This window comes from Thermobia domestica, chromosome 18 (assembly GCF_964235325.1).
Source record: "Thermobia domestica chromosome 18, izTheDome1.hap1.1, whole genome shotgun sequence".
Taxonomy (NCBI): domain Eukaryota; kingdom Metazoa; phylum Arthropoda; class Insecta; order Zygentoma; family Lepismatidae; genus Thermobia; species Thermobia domestica.
In genome coordinates this window covers 140,630,852-140,649,506 of record NC_137471.1, presented here as the reverse complement: position 1 = coordinate 140,649,506, position 18,655 = coordinate 140,630,852, and the positions used below count along the sequence as shown (strand labels likewise).

General features: G+C 37.3%; 1 protein-coding gene across 1 annotated transcript in view; it reads right to left on the bottom strand.

Annotated features, from left to right (window-relative positions):
- LOC145675775 (tonsoku-like protein) overlaps positions 1-18,655 on the bottom strand; it is a 149,531-nt gene that overhangs the window by 20,086 nt on the left and 110,790 nt on the right. The window contains exons 16-18 of the mRNA XM_081746456.1: positions 17,893-18,374; positions 12,716-12,855; positions 4,069-4,282 (exon numbers count right to left, since the gene is read on the bottom strand). Of these exons, the coding sequence (XP_081602582.1) occupies positions 4,069-4,282; positions 12,716-12,855; positions 17,893-18,374 (836 nt within the window). The remainder of the gene's footprint in view (positions 1-4,068; positions 4,283-12,715; positions 12,856-17,892; positions 18,375-18,655) is intronic.

Below are 18,655 nucleotides of genomic sequence, written 5' to 3'. Positions count from 1 at the left end.
GGTTAACGTAGTTTGACTTACTCTCTAATACAATAGGGGCCGCAGTGGCAGAGCGTTCACCTCTGCTGCTTGAGGTCCCTGGTTCGATCCCAGCTCGCGCCAATTGGACTTTATATTGGACAAACACCGTGTGCGTGGGTTTCCTCGGGGTTCTTTCGTTTCCTCCCAGTTTATTCATTCCTTCATTTCTCATCATCACCGTCTCCTTTAGCCTGGCTCGCATATCCGTGGGACGACAAACTGAAATATTTCATTTCATTTTTTCGCTAATACAATAGATTAACTGTATTGCCAGTCCAATATAGTTATAATTTTTCAAATGACACGATCAGGTTTTTACAGATTTCATGTCTACGTATTAAACAAAAACTTATAATACTAATCACACTTATTAATCTGTGTTAGCAACTAAGGACACTACAGTATCAGAAACACCAAAACATAACCAAAATTCGGACGCTTTTACAGCAGTAATAACGTGTGAGGCGGACTGGCAATGGAGATCCAAAGTACCTTAGTTCGAATACTAGGACCATGATAAGATATGGCAAATTTTGCAATTTTGACACCTGAATTCGGAACCATTTTATTTATTTATTTATAACTTTTTAAATAAATAAATTATTATTAATTTATTTTTTTAAGATCTCGAGCTGACATAATGATATTATTATTAGTAGCAGTATGAGATAAACATGATTTGGGTGGGCTGAATCGTCGAGTAAGTTTCTAAAGTCTGTCTTGTTAGACAAAATTATATTTGATTTTCTTTTCATCGCACTAAGTACCACAAAACTACATAAGTATTCATGAAAGACTTTCTGCATAATTTTTCCACACCAATAACACTATCCGATGATGATGCTTCTAGTGCAAGAAATTTACATTATCACATTAATAAGTGTTTTGATGTTGCTGTGAATAACAAGTGATTGTTTACGATGCATATAAAATAGTAGACGATGAAGTTCTGCGGAGTAAGATAGATTGCACGTGGGTTGCCGGATGTGTTGAGGAAGATGTCACGGAACACCGAAGAAGTGTAATATGAAATTAAATGTTAGACGCGCTAAATAAAGGAATACGCTAACGAAAAGAGTGAAAAAGTGACTGACTGGACCGCGATTCGAACCCGAGACCTCCGACATATCGTGCCGACGCGTTAACCACTATGCCACCCAGTCCGCTTCCCAGAACAGCTTCACTCTTGCACTCTCGAGGTCGGTGTTCTTCACTCGGACCACTTAGTTCATACCAGAGCCCCCTGGTATGATTGGACAACTCTGTGTCCATATCCCGAGCACCTTAAGATGGTTTTAATTTCATATATACTAATGAGAGGAGGAAACAACCATTTTTTTTTTTTTTCACATCAAATCCTCTATAGCTGCGAATTCTATAACACAAAAAGAGTGGAAAAAGTGACTAACTGGACCGGGCCTCGAACTCGGGACCTCCGGCATACCGTGCCGATGAGTTAACCACTACGCCATCCAGAAGAGCCACTCACTCTCGAGGTCGGTGTTCTCCACTCGGGCCACGTGGGTTGTACCACAGACCCCTGCTATAATTAGACAATCCTGTGTCCATATACAAAGCACCTTATACGATTGTAATATAGAAAACTTTGCGTTAGAATTAATACCTATAGAGGATTTGGCGTGTAAAATAAAAAATCAGTTGTTTTTTCTCGTTTTATTAGTATATATAGAATACGTTAAAATTGACCACCGCTTAATTCAGGCACATACCTAACCACGTTTTATTATAAACTGCATTATTTGTATGTTAATCATTTAGCTACAACCCCCTCCCCCTTGCCTGCCTCGTATTGATTAAGATGCTATTCCTTTTATTCGTAAATTGATCATCCGTTTAACTTAAAAGGCATTTCCCATGCAATTGTGAGTGGCCAAGTTACTATTTCGTTCTACATAAAAACAATGTGTTATACGCGCAATGAAAAGTATCCTGGATTAAGAATAGGATTAGGAATTAGATTTTCTGGGCTGTCGGCATCTATGGCCATGTTAGCCCGTCACATATGAGAGATGATATCTCTCAGCGATCACATTATTCGAGGAAAGGGAAAGAAAGAAGCGGCCTGGGACCTGTACATTAGGTATCATACCCGCATTTGCCTGGTGTGAATGAGAAAAACCCAAGAAAATCTCACTCAGGATGGCTTGCCTGAAAAAGCTTTTACACCTTTTCGAACGAGTGTCACCACTGGGAATCGAACCCGGGACCGCTCCCACGAAAGTATTTTGGAAACTCATACAGTAAAACATATTCGAAATTAGAAATCCAAAACAGATTCTTGCAATCCATGTATAAACCTCATGTAAGATACGTGTACACTCAAAACCAAGATCATTTCTGATTACCTCCTTTAAAATGCGCATCCTTCTTTTTACTGCTTTGGCCAAGATGAACTAAGCGATTGAGTAAATTTTGGGGTTTAGGAAACAAGTAATACGTGTTGTAATTGTAGTAATACGTTGTAATTGGAGCACGATTCAAAGGAATCGAACCTGGGACTACATACGCCCAAGGTATATGTAGTAGCCACTTGACCAGCGAGAGGGTGCGGAAGAATGATAAACAGAGACGAAAAAATCCGTCATTTCACTGCAGAACTTTACTAATACCTGGTATCATTTTAATTTTGTTTTAACATTATTATTTAATTTTAATAACCGCATGTTAAAACTATTTTGTTTATTACAAATTAAATACAGCTATTATTTAAAAAGTAGCTCCACGACAACATGATACAAAATCAAATGCAGTTGAGTTCGTTCCTCTAGTCTCTGCCTTAACTTAGATTTTGGGGGAATTGTTATTCTGGCAACACTGTAATTTCTATGGATGGTAACACTGAAAATTCTTTAGGTTCATATATTCTGTGTAGAATAATATTATCTATGATTGTGGTCACTTGCATTTCATTATCTCCTTTCACTTATGAAAAATAAGCAAAAGAAAAATGGTAAATTTTGTATTACTTTTAGTATGTGAGGCTCTTATAATGAGGATGCTGGAAAAATGACAAAAGGTTGGTTCATGTTCATAGTCCCTGTATAAGCATGCCCAAGTCATGTATTTCACACCACCACACACCTCTTCCAACTTGAAACACTCACTGTACAAACTATGGTTAAAACACTTCATTTAAGCCCTCAGTGTACTCGACGCCCTCACAATTGAAAAGGAAACAAAACAATCATCAAATCATTTTACACATTTCTAGTCCGCTACAGGTCAGTGTCTGTTCTCTGAACTCCCACTGAAGACGTGCAGTGACAAGTGGTGCTTGATACTAAATATCCATTGCATGAAGTTCTCTTCGAAAAGGTCTTTTGGAATTGTTTGGGATGGATCTGCATTCAAAGATTGTAGCAACTCCTATCAAATTTGCCTCCACCAGGAATGAAAATCGTCGGTGGTTACTGTTGGTTAGAAGCTTTTTGCGACAACAGTTCCGATACCATTTCCATTCACACGACACATATGGAACCTCTCCTTGTACAAACATTGAACAGTCCGCTTCGATACACCAACAAATCGAGAAACTTCATTTTCTGCGTACCAATGGAAACAGCCAAAAATAATGACCTCTTTTTACAATTCCAGCACACCTTGCTTCGACATACTTCGACGAACTGTTTCCACACAATGGAGTGACACACTTGCTCCAGTTAACTGGGGTGCATTAGCGGATGGGTCATGTAGTCACGATTTACCAGCGAAAAGTCGTCTATAACCACAAAAAGGGGACAATGTTAATTCAAGAGAGGGTGAGAAATAGTTTGTCCTGTATGCTTATATCTGCTCAGCTGTATGAAAGCATGTTTACTCGGCAGAAGTACAGATATGTACGACGCGTGCTCTCAAGGTCAATAATAATGGAGAATACTTACTTCGAAGGTAGTGCTTTATAAGAGTTTTGTACAATAGATATTTTTTTACAAATATTCGGTCAATTTCAGAATGTAGTACACATTACTAGAAATCATGAAGTCTAGTTTTGGCATGGTTCTTGCCTACCATATAAAGATGACCTACCTGACATGTTTCTTCTTGACTGGGTTTCTTTCTTTCACTTTCATTTCTAGTTTCTGCGACCATCTGTAAATCGCATTCATCCTCATAATTTGAATCTGGTCTATTGGAACTTGTCTCACACCGAGGCTTTTCTTTTGAAGCTGTCGCTGATGTTGTTTCTGGATGTGAGAAATCGGTGGAAGTGCTTCCTCGGAAGCCTCGAGACATCACATTTCTTTGAAAAAGAAACCAGATACTGTTAGTCATAATAACAATACTTATTTAAAAAATCTCTTAATTTATTACTAAAATAAATAACGCGAATTTGCTCCTATTCGCTTCAGAAATTTTGATTTCCTTGTCTATACACAAAAAGAATTTCAAGAATTATATACTACTATTAATCAATCAACCAATTTAGATATAAGGGATCCTTGTAGGGTTTCTACAGATATCGCAGTCTTAATTTCTCTGATCTTCCCTGACTTGAAATATAAATTTTCCTGAAGTTTTCAATTCAACAGATTTTTTTTAAAATTAAGTTACACACACACCCACGTAACCTATACTAAAATTAAATGATAGGGGCACACATCAACGTTAGAGATCAGAGAAATCAAAACTTTGAATAAACTACGTACAATAATCGTATATTAGTAACATACCGTTTTAATGTATCTTGATCAGAAACAAAAGACAATAATAAATCAGTTAAAAACATCGCCATACGATGTAACAATCGTACATTTTAATACAAATGTATAATATATATATATATATATATATATATATATATATATATATATATATATATAAAATCGTATGTCGCACCTTCTCGAGAAAAGTGACATAACACGAACTTTGTCATTTTTGTTCTAATACACTCTGATTTTGGGACAATTTTAAATATATATTTGCAACACTTTTACACATAAAAAATGAAATGAAATCTTTGAGTTTTACGTCCCACGCTTATGCCGGTTAGGCTAAAGGAGACGGTGATGATGAGTAATGAATGAAATCGTGGAATGAAGAAAGTGGGAGGAAACGGAAGAACCCCGAGGAAACCCCTGCACACTTGGCGTGGGCTTGGATCGAACCCGGGACCCCAAGCAACAGAGGTGAACGCTCTACCACTGAGCCACCGCGGCCCCCTTACAATAAAAGGAAAAGATTTGTGATTATAAAATAACTTTAAAACAAATTGCGAGTTATGTCAGTTTTCTCGCGAGGGATACGAACTTGGACCTTAGGTTTTTGACTTGTGTCACTTTTCTTAAAAAGGTGCGATATATATATATATATATATATATATATATATATATATATATATATATATTGTGTACACAATATTGTATTTATTGTATACAGACCAAGGGTCAGCTCTAGTAAGGGAAGAGATCCACTTCTTTCAGCCTACTAGTAATATTTGAAAAGCATACGCAGTTTATCAAAATTTTCCTAGCGGAATGGCACTACACGGGTCTAAGCCTCCCTAGCGACGTTCATTTTTATTACTATTAGCACACCGCCGTGACTGTGTTTGAACAAATCAGAAAAACTGCAAATTCAACGACATGAGACTACAACACATTGTGCTTTCGAAAGCAATCCGTCACCTGTTTTAACCATAAGTTACGCTGTGGTTGCACGTAAAGTATAATTGAATCAGTCACTGCGACAAGGCCATATGTCCATCCCCACCACGTTTTCATTTTAGTGCAAAGTCGAGACGTACGCGAAGAAACGCGTATCCCCTGTGAAAAGACCAATAGTATGGTGACATTATGTTACATATCATACCCTATTGCCTCAATATCATCGATGCCATTGTACACGTCGAGATTGCAATCCGAAGTTTTTTCTTTCTCCTTAACAATTATTTTGGTGGATATGTGGTCTTTTCGAAATGACTGATTCAATTATATATTACAGGCACCGCTGTTAACATTAATTTTCATAATTTTACTATTAATTTGATAAATGTATCCATAAAAGTAAGTATTTACAATTAACTTAACTAATGTTAGTCTTCCCTGCCTCTCACACCTGGGAATCGCTGAAGGTGATCTTACAGATATTTAACGTTTAATGCCTGAATTTTATATTCATATAATATACTGCTTTTTATGAACACTTTTAATTTTAGTTATCATCATAGGCGGAAAAAGGCAGATTTTCACCCAATTATATTCTAAATTTCACTGAATTTCAAATGTTCCTCTCTATTCAATGTGTTATCGAGTAATTTTATTTCTATTGCTTTTCTTAATACCGGTAACGTTGTATATCCATGAGTCAATCTTCATATAATTAACGGATTTTTGAATAGAATTTTATGATTTTCTTGTAATGCATGTGGCATAATACACATTTTGTAATTTTGAAAATCATACATACATATATGAGTTTACCAGAAACACGTATACACTCTTTGTCATCCTATATCAGGATACTGGCATTGACAATTGTTCTGAAATTTAAGTTATGTTGTAGTACGGTTTTTCGCTCAACAGATGTCAGTACTATCAGCACGGTTAGTGAGATAAGAAAATGGGAGGTGCACGCTTAACGTTCGAGCAGTCTAAGTACGTTTCGAAGTGTTTTATCAGGTTTGGAAATGTCATCAAAGTGCAGCGTCAGTGAATAGGGAAGTTTGGTACTGAACCACCAACCTGCCTAACAATCAAACGTTCAAAACGCAAAAGTAACAAGATAAGAGGTCATCGAGAGAGAAGAATGAGGCATTTTAACACAAATTTATATATATAAGGGAAAGAAAAAGCGAAGAAAAGAATACAACGAAACACTTTCGGTGTTGACCCGAAGTGATGCTACATACACTTTACTAATATAATAAGTTAATAATTAATAGTGCTTGGAACAATTATTACAAAAATTCTTGTTCTTTTGAGAGTATCCGCAAATTTAACTGTCGTCCGTGAAAAAACAAAAAACAAACAAACAAAAACAAACAAACAAACAAATAAACAAACAAACAAACACCCCCCCACACCCACACCCACCCCCCACTCACACACACATACACACACACACACACACACACATATATATATATATATATATATATATATATACGCACTAAACCTACTTGTATATTGATATGGATAACCGCGGCGGCGCAGACTTCTAATTAGAACATTGTGTTTACAGTGTTTATTGGAACTATTGGCTGAAGCAAGGTTAATAAATATTGACAAGTAAGGGAGACAATACTGCTAATGATAATTTACTATCTATAGTAGAATAAAGATTTCCACCGCTAGTGCAAAGATTTCACAGTGTGTATTAGTAATACGAATTTTCAACAATCCACATAATTTCCTTGCTTATTATTTACCTCGTATACATTATTATTATTATCATTATATTGTCATTTTAAATACATTTTTGACTGCTACTATGTATTTAGTCCTATCTATATATTCATTCATTCATTTCCAGAGGAACTATCGTACCTGCCCTCATGTGGTTCGGATTCCACGTTAATCAGTAGGTCCCGTCTTATATAACCTCGCTGCTAAAAGGGACGTTAAAATCAACTCAACTCAACAACTCCACGTACCTGCCCTCAAGTCGCGTTTCCTTGCACTGAACCTATATGGTATCCTATCATTATTACATCCTTCACGCACGTAACTAATTCACTTAGACCAGCCTTTCCCAACCTGGGTCCGCAAACCCAATCTGAGAAAAGCACACACAGAGGTGAAATACACCATTTTAAGTTAAATGATCGAATTAATATTAAATCAATTTGTGTGAGAAGTGATATTCGATTTACAAGAACTTATTTATACTCCAATTTATTATTATTATTATTATTTTCAGAGCAAAAAAGCGTGGAGAGACTGATGTACGTATTTGTAAAATACGTACTTTAAAACGAAAATCTTTTAAAATAATAGTTAACTTGAAAAGGAAAGAGGGAATGAGAAATTCTTGCTCGGTATTCTTTCGTCAAAAACCCTTGACTAAGTTATTTTCTGTGGTACATACATTCTTCCCCCTGCACCCTTCCCATACCTTTTGTTGTTACAAGTGTGAAAAGTGCAGGTTCCTCCAGATAATTTACAAATGATTTTACTGAATTACCACACCCACACCCATATAATACGGTTAGTATTTATATTTCTTCTCGGTGTTAGTATATATACTGACATAGGCAGTGTAGTGACATAGGGAAGAAATATAAATATTAACCGTATATAGTGCAAGAAGTCCTTCACATGTATTGTAACCTCTAAAAGGGGACCGCAGTGTGGAAAAGGCTGACTTGGACCATTCAATGTTAAAAGTGTTATTATTCTTGATTTTGCAATTGAATATTCTGAGGTAAACTTAAAAAAGAAATAGGCATACGTGGTTAATGCTTTGGATCGTTATGAATTCTGAAACAATATGATATCTTTCTTCCTATTAGCACCTTACGACTTGTTTTAGTAAGACTCACATTGACGAAGCTTATAATCTTCTTGGCAATTTAAAACTATTCTACTATATTACCCGTATATCCTGTAAATTATAGGCTTCTTGAAAATCTGTAGATAGTTCATCAACCGTACCGCATATGAACAGCTGATTTAATGTGATTAGCAACGCCTAAACAAATATGAGTTGCTACGTTTTTTGACCCTGAACCAGGACCACCCATACATTTCATGAGCCTCTACTGTTGCCAACTCCGTTTTTATGAAAGGAGTCAAGTAACAATTCAAAAGTTGTTAAAATTCCTGTACTACCAACAGACTCATATAATCTTTATTGTTGTCATCGAAATAGCATACTTTTAATCTTTAAAAAAAAAAAAAAAAACCTCTAAATTGTGCTCATTTTGTCAATGTAGGAATTTTAAACTTGAAAAATAAAAATTAATGAATGAAGGAAATTTAAAAAAAAAAAGACAAAATAATAAAATAACAGCCCCCGACATTTATCGAGATTCCCCTTTCCTTATGGACCGGCTTTGCTAGACTTTTTATTGCATTCTAACGTAATAAAAATATTTAATGAAAACAAGCATGCAGCGAGATATATATATATATATATATATATTTGGTCTAAGAATTAATTCGTGCGGGTGGACAAGAGATGGCGCAACGAACGGAGCGTCCGACAGTTCCGTGTATCCACACATGTGTTGCAAACCCCTGTCATCGCGTATCGTTCGTAGTATAGAGCAGTGGATTAAAGCGTCAACCACACCAGTTTGTAGTTAAGTGAACATGGCGCAATTTGTGCCTGATAAAGTGTTTTTGCGGGGTGTCCTGCTGCATTACTTTAACATGCAGAAAAGTGCCACTGAAAGTCATCGTATTTTGGTGGAAGTGTATGGTGACCATGCTCTAGCTGAGCGAACGTGTCAGAAGTGGTTTGCACGGTTTAGAAGTGGTGATTTCGGCTTGGCAGACCAAGAGCGAGCTGGACAGCCAAAAAAATTTCAAGACGAAGAATTGACAGCATTGCTCGAGCAGGATTCGTGTCAAACGCAGGAACAACTTGCAGCAGCATTAGGCGTTGATCAAACAACAGTCTCCAAACGCTTGAAAGCCATGGGAATGATTCAAAAGATGTCACATTGGGTTCCACATGAATTGAAAGACAGAGACGTTGAAAGACGAAAAACCATTTGCGAATTGCTGCTTCAACGACAGAGCAGAAAGGGGTTTCTGCATCGAATTATTACGGGTGATGAGAAGTGGATCCATTACGAAAACCCTAAACGAAAAAAGGCCTGGGTGAAACCAGGTCCATCACAACCAAAACGAGATATTCACTGTGCAAAGGTTATGCTGTGCATATGGTGGGATATGAAAGGTGTGGTGTACTATGAGCTGCTGCAACCGGGTGAAACTATGAATGGAGAACGTTATCGACGACAATTAATGCGTTTGAAGCAAGCTCTGGCCAGAACACGACCAGAATGGGAGAACAGACATGATAAACTTATTGTTCAACATGATAACGCTCGCCCACATGTCGCAAAACCGGTCAAAACCTATTTAGAAAATGTCGGATGGGAAGTTTTACCCCACCCGCCGTATTCACCAGACGTTGCTCCTTCGGACTACTACTTGTTCAATTGCATGAACAACTATTTGATTGGACAGCGGTTTACTTCTTCAGAAGATATCGAAACATGGGTCTCTGACTGGATCGCTTCCAAGGATGAGGACTTCTTTCGCCACGGAATCCGTACATTGCCTGACAGATGGGCGAAAGTGGTGGCTAGCGATGGACAATATTTTTCTTAAGGTATTTATGTATTTTGTGTTTGTACTACAGCTTCAATGTGTGCGTACCAACCGCACGAATTAATTCCTAGACCAAATATATATATATATATATATATATATATATATATATATATATATATATATATATATATATGTAAGTCAGAAAAGTCACAAGTCAATTTGTGACTTCACGTCGCTTGAACCACCCGACCGATCTCGATCAAATTTTCAACATACATGAGGTTCGGGTCTGGGATGGGTTCTACCATTTCAGTTTGACGGAGCTGTTTAGATCCAAATTCAGCCCCGCAACTTGGGAGAGGGGGGAAATATATAAAAATAATCGAAAATGACCGATATTAGCATCGAATCCATAGTTTTCGGGCTCAATGAGACAAACAGTGACACTTCGAATGCCATTTAAATCCAAACTCGGCACTTTATGTACAAAATGAAATGAAATGTAATTTTCCCGTGCGAAGAATGGACATTCCGCTAGTATATATATATATATATATATATATATATATATATATATATAGTATATAAGGAATAGTAACAGTGAAATGTACTGATAGGCGGCACTGATCTGTCGGTTTGATGGGGATTTATAGCTGTTTCAAGTGGAGTGTACTACTGACTAGAATTTAAGTTGCGGATTTACAGTTACAAAGAATAATGCAATTAATGGTTGTCTTCAAACACCTACCCGATTCAACGACCGATAAATTGGATAAAAGAGTCTGTGAAGTACTTGTTCAACAGAGATCATAAAGCCTTCCTCTCTACTCTAGCAGATAGCGCGTATGTCTTTGGTATACGAGGTTCCGGTTACTATGATTCGGACTCCATCTTGAAGTGGACGTCTCATGTAGCCTCAGCGCTGAAAAGGAACGCTACATTTCAACAAATAACAACGAGTTTCCAAGGTGAAACCGCAACAAACGCATTACAGTGATTCAAATCCCGCTTTAAACTGTGCTTTCATCCTCTATAGCTTCTTAATTGACAAACGATTAACTAACCAGCTAACTTACTCTATGGCCTATGGAACCCGAAGGTTCAATGCCGCGTACACAAAAGCTCTCCAGACTTCTACCCTTAGCCAACTGGATCCTGTTTCTACTCTGTATTCCTATTTCTGCGAGATCCATCTTAATATTGTCCTCCCATCTCTACCTAGGTCTTCCTAATGATCGTCTTTCGATTGGTCTTCCAATTAAGACTTTGAAAGCGTTCCTACTTTCTTCCATTCCAGCTACATGAACTGCCCACCTTAGTCTCCTACCCCTAACAATTTTTGGTAAACGATATAATTTATGCAGTTCCTCGTTATGAAGTTTTCGCCGTTCACCATACCCGTTCCTCTTGGGTCCGAATATTCGTCTCAGAATCTTGTTCTCAAATACTTTCAGTCTATGTTCTTCCCTCAGAGTAAGCGACCATGTTTCGCAACCATACAGAACAATGGCCATGATTATCGTTTTATATACTGTATTTTAAGCTGTAAATTCCTCGACAGAATTCGCAACTACAAAAGATTTTGAACTGAAAATAACATGAATTCCATGCTTTTAGTTGACATTTAGTTTCTTCGTTAATATGGTTTTCGTCTGTTAATATTGATCCTAGATACTTGAAAGTATCCAGTTTGTCGAAAGTATTATTTGATATTTTAACGTATCCACAATTTGCCGTATTACGATCCCGACGAACTTCCATGTATTTAGTTTTCTCTACATTTACTTCTAAACCGATGTTACTGCAAGCGTTTAATAAATCCTCTGCATTTCTTTCTATTGTTCTCCTATCATCCTCTATTAAATTTACATCATCAGCATACGCCATAACCTGGTGAATACCTTTCAACTCTAGGCCCTGGTTGCTATCTTTGATTTTCCTTATAGCGTACTCCAGGACAAAGCATCTACTTGTTTCAGGCCATTCTCGACGTGAAAGCTCGTGAACAAAAACTTTCTTACCCGTACTTTACTTTGGGAGTCATTTAAACATATATTAATTAATCTAATTAGCTTTATCGGTATTCCAAATTCTGTAAGAATGTTGTACAATACTTCTCTCCTAACCGAGTCGTAAGCCTTTCTAAAATCAATAAATAGTTGATGTACCGGGGTATTGTATTCCCACTTGTTTTCGAGTATTTGTCGAATGGTAAATATTTGGACGATAGTTGATCGATTTCGTCTAAATTCGCACTAATAATCTCCTATAATTTCATCTGTGTATGGGGTCAATCTTGCTAATTTGAATGTTTGAGAGGATTTTATAGGATATTGACAAAAGAGAAATGCCTCGATAATTATTACAATCAATTATGTCGCCTTGCTTGTGAATCGGAACAATGAAATTGGTAAATGATGCAATTACAAATTAACGAAACAATTACACACCTTGAAAACGAATGTTCATCCACTTTTCTTCGCTTAGGTTTGTTTACAATCTGCATATCATTAATGATTTTGACGCCCTCCGCTTCGTCTTCTTCAACTAAAGGCCCTGTTTTCTTGCGGCTAACCACATGTACTGACTCCTAATAAAAGACAACAAAGTATAAATGAGTTAATAGTACACAAGTACAACACCAACCTATTAGCTGTGTCTTTAAATTTTACCTTTGCAACTACATTCTTTTGCGAGACTGAATGAATAGTTAGTGCTCTTGCTTCGAATCCGGTGGTAGACAACTACCATTTCTAATTTTTTTCAGGATTCTCTTTTCCTCCCGTTAAATACCGAGATGGTGCAGTAAATACACACCCTCGATGATTTCCTTTCGCGATTTGTTCCCTTTACTCGTTCTTAATGTTTCTAGTGAAAAATCATCTTATGATTGTGCCTGAAAACTTCCTTAAGTAAATACATATTGTAATGTTACCACGTGCTTCTGTATAAAAACAATGGCACATGCTCCTGTTTATAAACATCATCACATGTATTTACGCCGGAGTACTACACAGCACGTGGGATTACTACAAGAAGCAGACGACGGACCATCAGTCCCTCCTACAAGTCACATGACGATATGGCAGCAGCAGTGCCACTGCCGTCCAGGACGCTTAGGCCGGCTATACACTATAAGATAGATCCTAGGAAATCTCTTACGATTTGTCCTAGAGTCATAATCTCAACGTGTATGGCATCAGATCGCATGTCACTTCCTATGTTCTGAACGATCCTATGAGATTTCTCTTGTTTAGAGCACGCTCTATTTCGGAAAGAAAATTCGTAAGATTTCGATTTAAGCGACATCAGGTGAGAGAAAGTGAAAACAAAACAAGTGAAAACACAACTGATGAGGTATCTCCTGATCGTGCAGGTTTACTTTAAGTGTACCACTTGAAATAATTGTTGAAAAATTATAATTTGTCACTGTTTCCTAAATGATTTGCGTTGACCGACATGAAAATATCTTACATAGCATAGATAAAATCCATCAAGGGGACCACCAAAAGCAATTGTTGATAATCTACAATTCTTTTACGATTTGCGTACAAATACGGGGGCCGGATATAGAGTATAAAAACTATAGTGCAAAAGTCTCAAACCAAGTTGTGCTAGGTGGTTCCTGGAAACTACGAATGCTATCTAACTGGGGCAGAGCAAAGCGAAACGGGGGCCCGAGCGTCAGCGAGGGGGTGCAAGCGAAGGAAGCAGGCGCGTCAGTGAATGTAGTGAAAACGAGTGGGTTATGGCAATGATACAAGTTTGAATCGCACTTGTCATGGTATCGTGGTAGTAGCGCTCCACTTGTAAACATAAATTATAGCTTCTGTAAACTATGTAGAAATACACCGGTGGTGGAAAATAGTATCACCGGTCATCTTTCATATGCACTCACTTAGGTAAATGTTTCGCAGAAAGAGTCCAGAAGTAGGCAACACATACAAAATTTACAGGAGAAATGGAAGATGCAAGTACTTAGACCTAATACAACCTAACCAAATCTAACCTAATGAAATTAACTTACTTAAACTAACCTAATATTAATAGAAGTGAGCGAAATTCTATTACTTTCTGAAAATTGTGCTGGTTCCATATACTAATATAATCTAACGTAACATAACTGTATCTAACCTGAACCAATCTAAACTAAACTAATGTGAATGGAAACTACCAAAATTGTAACATTTCTTAGAAAAATTAGCTAGACCCTTTCTGCCAAACATTGTCTCTCGCCTATTTTATCCGTCGTTAAAACATTTATAATGATTTTACACTAGTAACCCTACAGTTGTAAACATAAAATACGGGTGTATTACTTTGTATTTAATTATGTTGTTTGCAAAAAAAAAAAAAAAAAAAAATGTTGCTTGCAAAAAATGTCTTTTCATGCAAAGTATTAAATTTTACCTTAAGTCTTCTAAAATGTGGTGCGCCAAAAGTATCCCAGCACCCTCTGACTTTTATGCTTTTTTTTTCTTTTTTAGAGGTATCCAATTTAACAATATAGCGCCTGCTTTAATATTAGTGGGATGTGCAGTGTGGTTAGCATAGTAATTCTTCAGCTTTGTACTTTTATTAAATAGAACTATTTCACAATGTTGATAAACGTCATTCGGTCAGACAGGAAAACTCTTCACGTGTATGGCACAAAAAGGGTAGGATTTCCTACAAGATATGTTATAACATTTTTCCGAAGATAAATCCTAAGATATTTCCTACGATTGATCTCGTAGTGTATAGCACCCCTTATATAATGGACAGCATCCAACGGACAGGGCCATTCTTCGATTGGTCTCCCCTCTATAGACTTGCAGTGGAGCTAATGGTTCCTTCTCCTTCTGACCTGAAGTGCCTCTCTTTGCTCTCTTTGTTGCTTACAGTGGAACCTTGATGGGAAAACTTAATCCCTTCTGCATCTGCTTGCTGGAGCACAGCGTGTTCTACAACCCCTCACGTAGCTCGCTACTGAGGATTCCTTTTTGAGACCGTCAGATCAAGGGATAGCCATACTTACCTTGCACCTTGTATTAAAGCATTTGTATTATTGAAGTATTTCTGTAAATACTATTTTATTATATTAGAGGACTTTTATAATAAGCCGGTACTGGAGTCGATTCCGGACTCTGATTTACTCTGTGTAGCTCTACCTATCTCTTCACAGGAGGAATTTCACAATATACTTAAAATATAAGTTGCAAAGCATATAATGTAAATAATAGCCTAGTTCTATGACTTATGAAAATCGACGATTAATTAATGATCATATATATGCATTTGTTTTGCAATATTAATCTCTTTGCTCTGATCACAATATAGCCTAGGCATTTAACTTATTGACTTTTTTCTCCATCTTGCATATTTCGCAATATTAGCTCGTTGATTTTGTTGAATTTATGTTTTTAGGTTTAGTACTCACTAACGTTTCTTATTTGAAGTTTACTTTTCTTATCTGAAGTGTGCAATCAACTACTATTTTGTAAATGTTTACTTTTTCACTTTATTTTACCGTAGCATTGCGGTTCAACATAATACATCATTAGGTGGAACTTCTTGTGTTCTCTCTAGAATTTACCACTTTATACGTTTCCTGTTAAGTCTCCTTTATATCACCCTTCCATCTTTTTCTTCTTAGCCTACTCAACGGCCTCTTTTCCAACTAGAATTCTATTCGCTCCATGCATATTGTCCAGACCATGTCTGAGCTCAGCTCCCGCTAGGTACGATATGATTAGCATTTGCGGCTTTGGCGCCGAAGATTCGAGTTCGACTGTATTCTCCGATACTACGTTAGGCTGTAGGCCTACTACAGCCTCGGCGGTAACTTCAAAAGTAATCAACCATCCAGGACGTGTTCCACACGAACACGTATCACATGTCTTGATCTGATCATCCGCATAATATGCCACATACACCCACAGTGAATTTTAGTGCTGTGTAATATTCTCAGTCTGTTTCTTCTCCATCTCCCATTTTTCTCCTCAGCGCTTTGCTTCCTGTCCAACTGATATAAATACCATTAATTAATAAGCACATCAATTGTAAAGTAATTATAAAGTATTTTAGTTTGCAGAATCAGAATTGGCCAAAATATAAAAATGTTTCTTCTTATGCTAAAATATCCCTTACGTTTATCCACCAGTACTGTGATAATGACCCACTTGACCGCCAGTCAAGGAGAAACAATGTTCCCATTCTTCATGGAAATAGTATATTTTCACTAGAAATCATTCTACCTAAATTGAAACGACTTATAGAAAACAAATGAATAAATAAAAATGTGTAAAATTTCTTATCAGATATAAGTTTTTCTAAATATTTACGTTCTCGCTGATACTCAGCAGCGATCGACTGTTCGGCCAGCTCTGGTTTTCAGTTTAGGATCTTTTCTTCTCTACGGATATTATGGTTTTTTCAGTATCAGACTAGATTGCATTGTGTGGCAATTTTTCTGGTGTATCCACAATCCTCTTTATCCAAAATATTAATAAACCAAATGAGAAATCGAATATGTCAACTGATTTTTATTGTTTTCATATTCTGGCACTACTGTAAACTAACGCAAAAAAAAAAAAAAAAAAAAATCCATGTTTCCCCTCCCAACACTCCCTTTAACCAATAGCTCCACTAAATACAACAGCAATCACTCTGTTAAACAAATGCAGTCACTCACCAGATACCCAGTATCCTACAGAAATAATGCTAAAATTTGGGGTTTGTCCGGAAAGATGTAGGACTTATATTTTCCCGCCAAAACGTGAAGGAGGGGGATATTACTGTGCTGGTTGGGTAGTGGAGGGTCTTAGCTACTAGCGCACCAGTCGCCAGTCGTCTCCAAGCCTTCACGAAGTTACATCGAGTTTAAGGTGAAGCCCTTTCAAAGTGCCTTGTCACCTCCACACTGAATCGTTTGTTAGAGCAGTGTTACGTGATTATCACCGGAGATGAGTCTTGGCTTTCTGAGTACGACCCCACGCCAAAGCTCTGAGTGGTACATCCTTGCCTCACCTCGCCCCCCCCCCCCCCAAAAAAAAAAAAAGCTCGCATGAGCAAGCCAAAAATGAAATTGATGTTCAATCATCTTTCTTGGCTGCAAAGGAGTGGTTCACGGAGAGTTTGTACCGCCTGGTCAGACTATGAACGCTGCATTCTACGTGGAAGTACTTGAAAGACTCAGAAAACGAGTCGCACGCGTCCGTCCAGCAATTGCTGCATCATGGAAGCTTCATCACGACAATGCGCCCAGCCACATCGTCTTTGCTGTCATGGACTTCGTGACCAAACATAGCATCACACAGCTACCCCAGCCACCCTACGACCCAGATGTCACTCCTGCAGATTTGTTGTTCTTCCCCCGATTGAAAAGGGTCATGAAAGGACGGCTTGGTCCAGGCCATAACGAGGGAGCTGAAGAGCATTCCAGAGAGCCTTCAGTGATTGGCAAGTCGCTGGAAATGCTACGTTGATGTAGAAGGGCCATATTTTGGAAACTATTAAGTCGATGTGTCAAAATTGTGAATAACTTTAAAAAAAAAAAAAAAAAAAAAAAAATCAGTCTCACTTTTCGAACAAACCCTGTAATTATAAAGAAAATGATGATACATAATAGCAAAACAAAATCACTTACCACTGATATATTAAGCGGACGTTTATTTCGTAATCCTTCTATGACTTGTTTATATACACCTACACCATTAGTCTCTTGTGACGTATGTTTGGTTGACTTCAGATTATAGCTCGTTTGTTCCCGCTTTCTCACCCGTGACACACTGTGATCCGAATCATCGTCTTCAATCAGTCTATCCACATCTTCAGTTTCTTTTGACTGTGAGTCACTGTCACTAGAATCACTGGAACTATCACTAGTTTCGGAGACTCGATTGCGAGAAGGTCTCCGGATTTCTAAAGATTCCCCACAATCAACATCATCATCATCATCATCTTCAACACTTCGTCGAAGAGAGAAATCTTTGCGCGATTTACTTCTGGATTTTCCAAATGATCTACGCACACTATTTACTTCGTCGTTCAGTGTCTCCACATTTCTTTTCCTAGCTCTTGAACCAGTACTTTGGCGTTCATTATAGGAATTCTCCACTTGATGACCCGCTTCCATGCAAAAGACAACAAAGAATGTAAGAGAATTAATGAGAATGTAAAACAACTAAACATAAACTACGAACAAAACACTGCAATATGCATATGATTTTCACTCTCGGGGAGATTTTTGACCAAAATAATAATAGAAGTTAGCTCTACTTCCCACATACATAAAAATCTAACTATGAAAACCATTCTGAAAGGAACACCTGTATTTTTGGGAAAAGTTATAATTCCTCTTATATAAGCTCGATATTTTCTTCTCAACAACATAACACGTGTAGAGCAAC